Source organism: Salmo salar, chromosome ssa03 (assembly GCF_905237065.1).
Source record: "Salmo salar chromosome ssa03, Ssal_v3.1, whole genome shotgun sequence".
Taxonomy (NCBI): Eukaryota; Metazoa; Chordata; class Actinopteri; order Salmoniformes; family Salmonidae; genus Salmo; species Salmo salar.
This window is the reverse complement of record NC_059444.1, coordinates 66331039-66343582: the sequence shown is the minus strand read 5'-3', so window position 1 is coordinate 66343582 and position 12544 is coordinate 66331039. Positions and strand designations below refer to the sequence as shown.

At 42.9% G+C, this 12544-nt stretch overlaps 1 protein-coding gene across 1 annotated transcript; it reads left to right on the top strand.

The window, feature by feature from the left end:
- Positions 1-1941: 1941 nt before the first annotated feature.
- Positions 1942-11989, top strand: LOC106601231 (cdc42 effector protein 1). Its single transcript, XM_014193273.2, has 3 exons — positions 1942-2202; positions 6226-8990; positions 10063-11989. Exons 2-3 carry the CDS (start codon positions 8537-8539, stop codon positions 10704-10706), a joined length of 1098 nt encoding a protein of 365 aa, XP_014048748.1. The 5' UTR covers positions 1942-2202; positions 6226-8536; the 3' UTR covers positions 10707-11989.
- The last annotated feature ends 555 nt before the right edge of the window (positions 11990-12544 follow it).

Sequence of the window (12544 nt, the reverse complement as noted above, 5' to 3'; positions counted from 1 at the left end):
AAGTGGTTGATTGGATTCTGGCCTGCTGACTGGTTTATGAGTGAAGTGGGTCAAGTGGGAGCACCGATATCATCATGAGGGATCAGGACCTGAAGACCATGGGGACAGAAACTTCACAGCCACCAAAAACTACACAGAATCAGTCAGACCTCACTCTGTGACAGTCAAGTCTACACTCAAAACTTTAAAACAACAGTGCTGTATGTGCCAATGCCTCAACCAGCATACAGGGCATCCCATAAAAACGGTCCTACAAGTTTGCCAGAATTTGCCACTATACAAAGATATCCTGGGTGATTCTGAACATCCCAACGATGTGGATATTGTTTGTTCTCACCCTCAGATCATCAGTTCATATTTTACTTCAACTTTGCACCAAGGCTTCTGGGGTTCGTGGATGTGCCTGTGGTTTCACTGACGCCCACTTCAGGAAGGCCTGGCAGCTGGAGAACTGAACAAATAGAGACTAATGGCAGGAGAGGCTTTCATAGTTGCCTGGGAAATAAGTGATCAGTGGAGAAATCCATTTCCCATGAAGGGGAATGTGCCGGAACCTCAGAAGCTAATAGGGAGGGAGGGATGGCGAGAGGGAGGGAGAGGAGGAGGAGTGGGTGTAAAGGATGGATTTGGGGGCTGATGAGGTCAGACAAACTTCTGTAAATGTATGAGGACTACCAGGTCCTGTTGACAACAGCTGCAGAACCTCAGTATCTCTAATTCTGAATGAGAGCATGGAGGGGAGAGCATGGAGGAGAGAGCATGAGAAAAGGTGATTAAAAAGGTGAGGATTAGAGAGTTGAGAGGGTACAAAAAGAGAGGAGAACGATGGAAAATGGAAAATAGTGTGTGAGGAATTAACTATATGTATGAGAAAGTGTGAGAGGGAGAAAGAGTAAAAGAGGGGGTTGTAATCTTGCCTTCCTTTAGGGACCAATGTCTGTCCAGGGTCCAAAACTGTCATGCTCTTTTTTGTTGAAGAACCGGCATACTCAGCCCAAGGTTCCAAACTATGCCTCATCGTTCTGGTCTCAGAGTGTCTTCGGTGTCTGACATCCTTACACCCCCTCTTCTTTCTGCCTTCTAACTTCAGCCCAGTGGTATGTGGTTTTGTGTTTTGGGAACAGACATGAAATGCAGCACATTGACCCCCAGACACTCCAGAGCTGCCTGCCTTCATGCTGATCGCCTGATGGTTTGAGAAACAGCCAACAGCCCAGGTCACCAGGACTCAAGGAGTTTTACAAGATTAGCCCAATCACTAACCACGTTGGAATTTGGAAACTATTTGCTGGCACATCAAGGCTTTGTCAATTCTTGGGCATTCCTGACGAGGCTGTATCCTTTTGGAGTGTCCAGCAGTGCAACCCCCCGCCCACCCCCCCTAACCCCCTCCATCTAACTCCCTGTTCCAAGCTCTTGCTGGCTGGGATGGATGGCAATACTATGTAGACATCAAGACCTACAATCTAGGGAAAAAAGGGTTCCAAAAGGGTTCTTCGGGTGTCCTCATAGGAGAACCCTTTTGGATTCCATGATGAAACCTCTGTGGAAGGGGTTCTACATGGAACCCAAAAGTGTTCTACCTGGAACCAAAAAGGGTTCTTGAAAGGTTTCTCGTATGGGGACAGTCAAATAACCATTTTAGGTTCTAGATAGCACCTTTTTCAAGAGTGTACAAATAATTAGTGGCACGTTTTTGTATTGGCCTAAAAAACATCCTAACTTCAGGAATTAAAATAAAGAGAAGGTATCAACTGAATTTAAAAGCCAGAGTTGATTAACAACCACATTCTATTTGTTAATTAGAAAAGAAAATACAATTAATTTATGCATCATAAAGGCGTTTGCTGCTGCAACAGTACAGCGATTGCTGTGCATAAAAGACTTCCAAGTCTCCTCCCCATTTATTTCTTACGGTGAACGTTTGTTGAAGGCGTCATTCAAATCCTGATTTGACAACTGTTTTGTCACTCACGTTCCTGCGGCGCAACTCTGTCTCTCCATCCCATCTTCCAGCGAAACAATTTCTAAGCAGCATCGCAACACCTCTGCACAGCACATTATGGACTTTACTGGAAACATTTTAATACATCGAAACATATCAAAGAAGACAAGGGTGGCACACATTGAAAATACTATTTTCTATATACCTTTTCCCTTCATAGTTTATGGAGCGATAGCGAACTTTCAGCGGATTTTATGGTAAGATTACATCGGATAAATTATTACATAGTCTGTACTTCGTATGGAAATTACTTTATTCACATATCTTTATCCTAACTGCTGATACATTATTATTGTAGGCTAATGCATAAATAAACTGTAAAGTAAAGACAAATTGAAACAATTTGTTTTCAATTTAGTTGCTGATGGTGGGGGCAATGTACTGGTATAAATCACGTTGATCAGTCCCTTAAATTTTGTATCAAATCTGTAACGTATAGTAATTTTCTACATCGAGACAAGGTAGAGTGTCGGAAATTCTAGACAGGAGTTGGGACCAGTGAATGTTCTCAGTCCAGTTACCAAAATATCATTAGAAATTCACATTGTTATTGTGTTTCAGTGATTATAATTTCAAGTAGGCTACAGGAAGGTAGGCTAATTATTTTCGAGTCTGGGACCATCATCTCTTATGCATTAAGGTTTTATTGTGTCTGTGTGCGCGCTCGTGAGTGCGCTCGTGAGCGTGTGTGTCACCAACAAGGGAAGCTCTGGAAATCCAATCTCTGCGGGAGATAACGTTGTGTTTGTGTTTTGATATTTTCTTTCTCTAATCCAATTTCTGGCCCCTTACATACTTACATTCTCAACATCCCCAGGTGCATGCTGTAGAATGAACCTAAAACCAGACCACTCATCTTGGCTGCATGTACATGTTTAAGAAACTGTAAATCAGATTTAACTTACAAAATGAGGTCCAAGTTGATTAACATTGATTGATTTCCTCTGAATGCGTGCACCCCTACATCAGGAAATGACTACCCACTGCCAGTATTCAGAATGATGTGTAAATAGAACAAGAGTAACCAAAAGCCTAATTCATTGTCCTGTAACGCATCGACTATGTAATTTAAAATCAATGCTCTCGCTCATATAAATTCTATAGGGGTTAATTATTTCACAAACAGGTGTCTTAAAACCTCTGCGGCTTTCAATTGGACCCCAAGAAACCCAATACTTCGAAACAGTGAAATCAATTGGCTACTGCTGGTGTGTCATGGCACAACTGTACTGAGATCCTGCCAGCATCACAGGCCAGTGAATAGTGAGGCTTACCTCACACAATCACTCTGCTAATAACTGATCTGAGTGCAGCAAGAAGGGAGCAGCAGCAAAACACTCATCATAAGAGGTTCCCTTATAGCGACATTTCTGATGGTATTTCTGTAAATGGCCTCTACTGATGTTTGCTATGTGGAAGTTTAGAGAGCAAACACTCTCTGGTCTGGTGGTCTAACATGCTATTGAAATGGAATAGGGATGTATTTACACTCCACTGTTGTTCTGACTTATTGCCCCTCTGTTGTGTTAACATACAGTAAGTATGGTCAAGACGACACTGGTTAATGACGAGAGAAAGTGTTGGGAAATGAACATCTTTGGAGATTTATTTGAGCATTAGGCAATGCAGTGTTAAATTGTTGCAATGTACTGCATCAAGGGAATTATGGGGAGGGAGGACTATGTACACACACACACACACACACACACACACACACACACACACACACACACACACACACACACACACACACACACACACACACACACACACACACACACACACACACAGACAGTCACCACACCACTAGGGGACCTGGCAGACCTTCTATAGCCACGTCGCAAAAGTAGATCCTCGTAAACTAAGTAACAATATTTGGAGTCATGCGTCTTAACCCACAGCCTGGTGGTGCAATGCTCTAAAGCAGGGATCATCAACTAGACACTGCTGTGGGACGATTTTTTCTTGAGCAGATGTATATTTTTGGAATAAAACAAAATCATTTCAAACAATACTTACATTTGTATATGATCACGTGTCTCTCTATGATGTATGGGAATACCTGCAAACAGATTTCCAAAATTAAAATCACTTGGAGCTGATTTCCTCCTTTTTTATGTCCAACAATTATTTTTTTCTTCATAAATCTTGGGGGGGGGGGTGAAAACCCGTGGGCGGGGTTGAAAGGGACCAGGACTCTCCAGTGGAAGCAGCCTCAGAGCTGACCCACTGTGGCAGAACCGTCATAGTGCAGTGCTCAGTTCTGCAATTTGCGGGCTTTGTGGTACCAGCTGTTCCTCTGAAGACTTAAACCCATTTACTGGGCAAGCAGGAGGACACAGAGAGGGGAAAGACGAAAAGAAAGAAAGAAAGAAAGAAAGAAAGAAAGAAAGAAAGAAAGAAAGAAAGAAAGAAAGAGGCAAGGAAAGAGTGACGAGAGAGAAAAAAGAGTAAAGGGAGACAGAATGAAAACATTGACAAGAAAGGGAGATTAAAAATGTTTCCATTCAGAGCTTTAGGTCCTTTATTTGATTTAATGAAGCGTGTCCGGCTGTCTTCCCCTCACACACTGCTCCCATTAGAGTTTCAGATCGCCATGCCTCCCTCCCTCCCTCCATAGTTTAGATACAATCAGACAGGCTGCCCTCGCCAGCCTTGCGGCATAACTCATCTTGTTTACGGATGTGCGCCGGTACAATTAAACAATAAATATAATGTTTAGCAGAGCCATGCATCTCCCTGTGCGTCTTTAACCAGTCCATGTACTGTATAAAGAGCCTGCAGTGGATTCCTGATCTGCAGTAGAGGGTTTATGAGCACAGAGGCATCTAAAAGCTCACAGAAAGTTGTGGAAATACTGATAAAGAGAGGGAGAGATGGGACCGTGTAAAATGTCAGGGTAGGAGAAGGAGGTAGCCATTTAGTGTGAGATTAGGAGAGCTTGCAGAGGTGCTATAAGAGACAGAGACACCCACTGTGAACGATAGGAGTGGCAACTAGCCAGGGACAGGCATCCCTTACAACAGATTGGTTTTGACGCAACAGGCAACCAGCCAGCATCGACCGTCCCTCCTCCCTGCCACTCGCACGCTACCGTCGCAGACGACTAATCAGCCTCTTAATTGAATTGCAGCTAATCGTTAATGAGAAGACGAAACAGTACAGGCGCCAACGACAAACATCCTCAGTCCTCCTTCCCCCTTTCCTTCCCCCACTATCCTAAGCCCGAGTAGCAGCAGCCACAGGTCCCTTTACTCCAAATGAGACACCACGTCACACTGACAGGCCATGACACTAATCCTCAGAGACGCTGTGGAGCAGTTAGCCAAAGCCACATGGGGCAAAGTTAGGTGTTCACTTCCTCAGCATGCAGGAAGAACATGGCAGACTAGAGTAGGCCTACATAAACATGGCTACCTTGTACCTACACAGTCCTGAAGTGCCTTAAATACAGTTAGTGGTGTAAAAATAAAGGTACATTGTAACTGTAGAATACAGAATTATGTCATTCCGCATTCTTCCTAGGGTGTCAGTTTAGTTAAGAGGGTTTGAGACAAACCTGACAATTAAACAATTAAGATTCTATAAAGCAGGGATCATCAACTAGATTCAGCCGCGGACTGATTTTATTTCTTGAGCGGATAGTCAGGGGGCCGGAACATAATTACAAATCATTTGTAGACTGAAAATTGACCACAAGAAGCCTAAAAAGATATAATGTTTGACCAAAACATAATCACATTACATTTTTATTAAATCACACATCTCTCTACTGTGCATGGGAATACTTTGGAACAGATTTCCAAAATCACTTGGAGCTGATTTTCTGGTGTTTTTACAGTCCTTTATGCTATGCTTTTTTTTCTTCTCAGAAAACGGGAGGACGAATAAAATCACCTGAACCCTGCTGTAAAGACATTTGTGAGAAGTGGTCTTGTTGAAATGGATATATTGCATTTGGAGTCTGACAATGACATGCAAGGCTCTCTAAAAATGTTTTGTGGTGCTCTCTTATTTTGGAAAACAACTCACATACCAAAGAAAATCCATTTTATGACCTGTTGGCCGTTAGAAGTGACTCATGAGCCAAAACTGGGTGAAAAGAAGCATTCCCAAAATAAGTCAATCTAGATGTTCAGCAACCGGACACATTTATGTGACCCCATTTATGTGTCCTATTAATGGTTGCCTTTTCTCTAACTCTGTAACTCTTTGTGAAGTCTTCTCCAGGCAGCCCTGACGTGGTCTGAATGAAGAAAGAGAGAGGAGCCACTTACCTGTATCTCAAAACACTATCTGGATTGTGGGAGGCAGAGAACGAGGGAGGAATGGAGGGAGGGATTATAAACTAATCCAGGACACAGCCAATCCCAGAGGAGCTCCTTTTCTTCCAAGACACAGACAAAACAGTCGCACGGATTACTGCACTTTAGTGTATTGCCTTTTTTTATAAAGCATTATCCCTTTTGTATGGTGTTTCATTGTCTCTAAATGCCTGGTGTCCCGGGCCTGTGGTAAATTTGCTGAACTGTACAACAAAGGATAAAAGAGGACAAAAGTCCCGGTGAGAGGGAAACGAAGTGACAGGATGTCCCATGGACTGTGTGGTGCCACACGCAGATAAAGCGCTTTAGTGGAGACGACATGTGTGAACGGACCCACTGCTCTTTCTGCTGGGTTTCAGAGGGACTGAAAGCTGACCACCCCTGTGGACGGTACATTCAAGATCAAACTTCTATGAGGGAATACTAAAACGACTGAGTGGCTAGTGAGTGACAGGTTGGAGATATTTTAGTTTTTGATTACAGGGGAGTATAAGGTGAGGTTGCTTTCAAAGCAGGATTACAAATGAGTTTCTGGAAACACTTACTGTATCTGAAGGGAAGAAGGACTTGATTGAGGAGACTTGCGGCAGCCTAGAAACCTCCATCACTAACTGGAAGGATCTGAGTTGTCAGTTAAGTGACTAAGTATCAAGTGTGTGTTTTGGTATTTGAGTGCAGTGTGTTCATGTGTGTAGCTGCATTAGAGAAGATTATTAGCTGACAATCAAAGGTGTCAGCCTATTGAGTCACTCCTCAATAAGCCATATCTAAAGTTACCTGGTTGGTGAGAGTTGTTGTCTTGGTGTTGTCTTCGTGTTGAAGCCTGTAGTGGTAAGAAGAGACAGCACTGGGTGAGAGTGAAGTGGTAATAAAGTGTGTTTTAAAGCTGACACAATCCCATTACAGTTCCTTAACAAGTTATTTATAATCTCCAACAAGTTTATTGGACAGAGCACACAAGGCCAAGCAGCTTAAACATAACCACTTTCAGATGTATAACACAGCCTAACTCCTATCTACTGTACTGTACCAAGTCGAGAAGGAATTTTAACTAGGTTTACAGAAAACTAACTATTTCTTCTCATTTTACGAGGATCTCGTAAACCTCTGGCAAGGTGATTAGTGTCTAGATGGGTGGGATGTTGGTTAACTGTTTGTAAACAAGACCTTGGATGGTTTTCACAGAAAGGGGTCTCTAGGTAACACTGCTGGCAGTCCAGCCTTGACAGAAGACATTGGTGCTCATTTTAAAGGAAATAGGTATAGACTTCAGTTTGGACTGATCCTAAAAAGAGAAGAACAAGAATATTTTTTTTGTAAAGCCTCATTGCTTACCTTTGAGAGAGAAGTTTAAGGACCTGTATATTTTTGTTGCTGAAGGGAAAGGTGCGTTTAAGTGACATAATTATAGAAATTGTTATGCACGTCTAAGATTGATTTAGCTCTAGAAACGTTCACAGGTCTGAGCTTGCCAACAGAGAGAGCATGATAGTTATATTGTTAGTGTTCATAAGTAGAAACACAAGTTCAAAATAACAGTCAGGCACTACTCCAATCCACAAAGAGTGAAATGTATTTTGTCTGATGGACAGAATATGAGCATCTCTTGGTATTCTCTCACTCTTTCACTGCACAAATACTGGATGAGTTATCTTTCACTGTCATTTTATATTTGGAGCTGCAACTGGATATATTTTCTGAACTGACATTCAAAAACCCACCGTCTGGAAAAAGCCTAGTGGATCCCAAGCTCTCAGACCACATAGGCTGTGGTTATTCCAGAATCCCTGGGATGTGTCAATCCTCCTCTTTTTATTCCTCATGACTGAAAGCTGCTGGGAAGGAGGACAGGATTTCTTTGAGGCTGGAGTCATTCTAAAGCACAGAATTGGCCCTGAGAGAGAAAGCTTTGAATGTTGACTGACTCCAATAGATAACCATCATTCAGCTGAAAACTTCAGTGGGACTTCCTAAAGCCAAACTGCAGGCTTACGCTCGATGAATAGCTGGCACTTGCTGCCGTGTGGAGAATGTATTCTACACACATTCTCAGCACATCATTTGTGTTTTTCGTTTTTTTAAGGATCCAGAAAGTTGTTTAAGTGTCTTTTAACACTCATTTTACATTGGAAAAGTTGACTGATTTCTTACTGGATTTTTTATCCCCCTGATTAATTATATTTAAAGGGTATTCATCTCTGCTACCATGAGTCTGGGAAAACTGCCAGGGATTAAAGGCCTAGTGTCGGGCTCTCAGGGGAAGAGGCGCTTTAAGAGTGAACTCTCCGTGGACATGATCAGCCCACCGCTCCCAGATTTTCGCCACACCATGCACGTGGGCCGTGGTGGCGATGTGTTCGGAGACACCTCCTTCCTTAGCAACCATGGGGGCAAAGGGGAACCAGTGAGCCCCGATTCAGCCACCAGCAGCACGAAGACCACCCGCTTCTTTTCCCGCACCCTGAGGCATGTACGCCGGTCCCCTGTGCCCCGTGCCAGGATTGGTTCCCGTGACCTTTCACCCCCACCGCCTCCTGTCTCACCCATCATCAAGAACGCCATCTCACTGCCCCAGCTGAACATTGACATGCCCAACGGCTACCAGAGGGTGCTGTTCCCCAGCTCAGTGAGCTCCCCAGATACCTCCCTCTACAGCTACGGTAAGAACATCTGTAATGGGAAAAAGCACATACTGTATTGGACACACACACACATGCATGCACGCACACACACACACACACACAGGTTGCCATTTCCTCTTCTCAAACCTCCAAACAGTCAACAAACAGAGTCATCTGCAATTACCTTGGTTACACCTGTGCATAATTACGCCTATAAACACTAACAAACACAGCTGGGGAGAGAAAGATACCGAGAGGGCATTTCCTGTCATCTTTTGTGTTTGTGTGCTGCTTGACTGCACCGCATAAACCCAACACTCATCATCTCCCTTTTAAAGGTTTCGCTGTACCACAGTTTCACTGCTGGTACAGCGAAACTGTGTGTTCAGGGGTAGGGTTTTTTAGAACAGTATGTGGGATGTCTGGAATTCCCCCCAGCCACTGGAATAGTTACCCAACTCAGATGGAATGTACCCAAATAAAGAGAACCAACAGAAGGCACAGAGAGCTAGATGATCAACAGGTTAACTCACACTGTACCACCCCTTACTGTGATGTACATGTTCATTTGTATATTCTGGTCATTTCTTTAGCTCTTCTTTCTTTCCTCTCCTGTCCCATTTTCCTCTCATTCCTTTTCTACTCTCCACGTCATCAATTGTTTTTAACTTTAAGTTCCTTTCTCTTTCCCACTCTGTTATCCTCTTTATATGTCTTTCTGGGTCCTCCTCTCACTTCTCTTTCAGTAGCGGCTGAGAACTGTCCACTATGCATAAAACCAAGCCCCCCACCCCACCCCAGGGAGCATTCAGAACCAGGAGCCAGTGAAGTCATGGCGCTGTGGAATGTGTGTGGGTTGGGCTGGTGCTCTGAAAATACTAAACACCTTGCTTGTTTTATACTGTCACCCTCTGGCCAATGTGGCAAACTGCAAGGCTCCCTGACATTATTTTCAATGCGCTTCTTTGAAAGTTGGTTTCTCTGTCTAATGAAAGTAATTGGATATTATACTGTAGATGCATTAATAGAATCAACAATGGCCTTTTTCAAGGCATGAACTGTTCTAAAAATGTTTTACATGTTAATATGTTTTTCTCCTTCCTGTCTGCAGGTCTGCAGTCTGGTTTCGTAACACTACCCCGCCACTCCCGCCTTGATAAACACCTACAGGATGGCACCGGACTGTTCGCTCAGGACTTTAGCTGTGGCTCGCTCCCAGACAACGACGGCTTCGCGCTGACGCGCTCCGACTCCTTCAACTCGTTCACAGTGGACCTTGGCCCCTCCCTCATGAGTGAGGTTCTGGACATGATTGACAGCCCCAGTTGCCTCACTATGCCCAATCACAACTGGGAGTTGGGGGAAGAGGAGGAAGAGGAGGAGCAGAGCTCTGTGTTTGAGCTGGCTGTGCAGAGCCCCATGCTAAGCTCATCAAACCCTTCTATGTCAAGCACTCCTCTCAAAGTGAATGTGAACAACAGGGGGCGCTCTTGCAGCTCAGAGTGGCCAGAGGGAGAGGAGGAGGATGAGAGGTCTCTTAAGATGCCAGACGCATCTATGGGGTCTCCTACACAGGTAGAACCAGTTATGGAAGCTGAGAGGTTCCAGAGGGCAGCTGACGTGCTGGCGCGTCACTACGGAGGAGGCTCCTTCTCCAGGAGTCATTGCAGCGATTCTGCCTCCTCCTCCTCCTCACCCCTCAGCCAGCCTAAAGCCCCTTACGCCTTCCCTGAGGAAGAGGAGATCAAAGTCTGAAACATTTACCAAATGTCTATCATTGTGAGGAGAAGAACCCTTTTGATCATTAGACTACTTACTGGGTGACCTTGGTTCTGAATCCTTGCACTCAAGACCTTCAGAGGGACCCGTGTTTTTCTATAAACCTTTTACATGAATGATTTGAATTGGAAAGCTCCTCCTCATAATGATAAGAGCTCTCTTGTCTACCATCTAACAACTGGATCAGTACTGTCTCTTGTTCAGTTCTAGAGAAGCTTGTGTAGAGTTTCTCAGACATGATCTGACAGCAACATTGGACAGGGTACATATAAAAAACAACCTTTAAAACATGACAGGTTTCATTCTATCTTCATAAGAAATATACCTTATACTAAGCAGATTCCATTAAACTGTCATTAAATTCTGGGATGGAACAATCTCTTGATATTGCGCAACTCCGTGCAATAGCAGCTGCAGTACAACAGTCACACTAGACGCCGTACAACAACCAGAAGGAAGGACACAGGGATCATGAGCCAAGGCTGTGTCTGTCAAAACCCCTCATAGTGGTCATTCACAGACATGCCACATGGATGTAAGGAACATAATACGTTTTATTTTTAGAAGACAAAGGTAGGATTTCCAGCCTAATGACACACTCCTGTGAAAAAGGATTGAAAAGGGAAATAAAACATGACTATCTGCAAAACTATTTGTAACAGTATGTGGATACTAAAGGGACAATACATTTTGTTTTGTTTGATTTAGTTTCTATCCACCTGACCTAAATTGACATATCGTCAGTGACAAAATCATCTATGTTTTTTATTCAGAGTTCAGTGGTCACAGTTTTTACTTTCAGTTAGACCTAACACAAAGCCAGTTTCATAATTTATCATTTCCTTAGAAAAGTTTGAAAGGAATAAAGCTTTTCTCACTAATATCTGGAATAATATCTGAGATTGCAATGCATGCTAAAGTTGAAATGAAGGGTGTGCCCTGTAAAATGTATTTGGGTTACACAGCCCTATAATCGTTTAAACCTATAGCTGCCTTACAGTGATAGTTATTGTCAAGTACTTTTTCCAAGTATGTTTGTTCTCAGTGTTATGTTCATACATGTGAGTATACATTTTTTTTAAATAACAAGGAAACAAATGCATACAGGCACTCTACTTAAAATGACCAGTACAGACTTGTATGTGATGTCACATATGAATACAGTATGTATACGGAATGAAATACGACTGTATAATTTGATCCATTTACCAGTAGCTGTCGTAGCAGTCATATTCTTAATAAATACCGTTTTTTAATAAGCATGGTTCTGTCCTTTTTGACACATTGAGTAGATAACGAAAATATACAGAAACAAGCAACAGTGATTTTCAACCAGGAATGGATATTCACTATAGACCAGGGGTAACTTGATTCAGCCATGGGACGATTTATTTCTGAGTGAATAGGGGGCCGAAACATAATGATAATAATTTGTACACTACAAATTGACCACAAGTAAGACCAGATAGATATTGTATTTGGAAATAACATTATCATTTCATACCATACATTGAGACACTATCACGTGTCTCTCTACTTATTCAAGGGAATACTTGGGAACAGATTTACTAGATTAACATCATAATTTGTACTAAAAACTACATTAGACATACAAAGTATGCAATACTATATTGTCCCTTCATTCAGATGTAGAAGCTAAAACACTCAAATTCCACTTTCTGAGATCCCAATGACTAAGAATGAGGACTCCATGGCACCTGTTTTATAGGACTGGGCAGAGCTGATTTTAGTTCAGAGCTGAGACACTGCATCTCTTCCTCTCTCTCTGTCAACTACTTCCTGCACACACACAC

Coding starts and splice junctions, on each gene's coding strand:
- LOC106601231 (XM_014193273.2), top strand. CDS start 8,537: ATGAGTCTGGGAAAACTGCCAGGGATTAAAGGCCTAGTGTCGGGCTCT. Junction 8,991..10,062: donor TACCTCCCTCTACAGCTACG/GTAAGAACATCT, acceptor TCCTGTCTGCAG/GTCTGCAGTCTGGTTTCGTA.